The 1,429-nt window shown below is 41.1% G+C and overlaps 1 protein-coding gene across 1 annotated transcript in view; it reads left to right on the forward strand.

Annotated features, from left to right (window-relative positions):
- LOC118333987 (trichohyalin-like) overlaps positions 1-1,429 on the forward strand; it is a gene marked incomplete in the record, with an annotated part of 12,326 nt that overhangs the window by 4,017 nt on the left and 6,880 nt on the right. Inside the window, 2 exon segments of the mRNA XM_035669808.1 lie at positions 1-916; positions 1,015-1,101. Of these exon segments, the coding sequence (XP_035525701.1) occupies positions 1-916; positions 1,015-1,101 (1,003 nt within the window).

The raw sequence follows: 1,429 nt of genomic DNA on the forward strand, positions 1-1,429 counted from the left end.
TACAGCTTTAGCACCTGGTTCTCAACATGATAATCACTATGATTTGTTGCAGGATAGCCTACAAAGCAATGTTAGTTCACTGACTGATCAAGTGGGCCAGCTGACCAAGTCAGTCCAGAGCCTCAAAACAGAACAAGAGGAACTGTCAGGCTGCATAAATTCTCTCAGAGAGCAGCAGAGAGAAGTGACTCTGTCAGTTCAAACACAGACAGAAGTGAAGCAGCAGTTAACTCGGACAGTTTGGGGACTGAAGGAGGAGAAAGACCGCATCTCTCAATCTCTGGCTGGTCTCAAACAAGAGAGAGAGCAGCTAACCAGGGCAGTCTGTGGGCTAAAAGATGAGAGAGACCAGTTTATAAGGTCTATGAGTGGCCTAAAAGAGGAGAAAGAGCAGCTAACTAAGTCTGTATCTGGTCTCAAAAGAGAAAATGAGAAACTGTCAGAATCTCTCTCAAGTGGAAAAGAAGAGGGAGATCAAATCATGCAGTCACTAGAAAGTTTACAGACAGAGAATGACCAGTTAAGCCAGGCAGTGCTCGGTTTGAAACAGGAGAGAAACAAACTAACCAATTCCCTTAAGTGTCTGAAGCAACAGAGAGACAAGGAACAATCATCTTACACTTCACAAGAAGACTGTGACAAGTTGATAAAATCAGTTAGCAGTTTGAAAGAAGAAAAAGAAAGAATTGAACTCTCAATCAGTTGTTTGAAACAGGAAGAAGAGCAGATACATCTATTACTCCAGGGCCTAAGAGAGGAAGGAAACAGACACAAAGCTGGTCTGTCCGGCCAAACACAAACAGAGGGCAGGAATCATAAACTGCCTATGCTGAATCTGAACAGTGCCATTATTGGGACGGGAGGATGTGCTACACAAAGATGTCAGACTAGTGACCACAGAGGAAACTCTGTACAGGTACGAGGAGATAGATATCCTTTAAGCATTATGGCTCATTGTATGACATTATGTTGGATTACTGTGTACTTAAACATCATGGTTTTAATGGAAAACAGGAGCAAAGTGATCTGATGAGGGAGATTGAAGCCTTGGGAGCAGAACTAAAGAGGTCAAAAGGCGAACTGGACAAGAGCCATGTAGATGTGAGTTTACACTTCCTCTTTTTTTCATTAACATTTGTGGACATTTGTTGTAGTAGAATGTAAGATTAACTAGATGCTCTGTTGATTAAACTATAGTATTTGTAAATAGTAGTTGGACCAAAACAGTCCCAACTCAAGGTCCATTTACTAGCTTTAGGTTGACAGAAAACTCAATAGAAGTTGAGTTGGGATTGTTTTGTCGCACTATTACCTCCAAGGTTGATTTAAGTCCTTGTTGATTTGACAAGAACTAGTTACTGGTGGTAACAACAAATTCTGTTTAATACAAACAGTCCCAGAATTCTGGGGGCAAAACAAAACTATTGTT

This window comes from Morone saxatilis, unplaced genomic scaffold (genome assembly GCF_004916995.1).
Source record: "Morone saxatilis isolate NCDOM2014 unplaced genomic scaffold, NCSU_SB_2.0 Contig22, whole genome shotgun sequence".
In the NCBI taxonomy this organism is placed as follows: Eukaryota; Metazoa; Chordata; class Actinopteri; family Moronidae; genus Morone; species Morone saxatilis.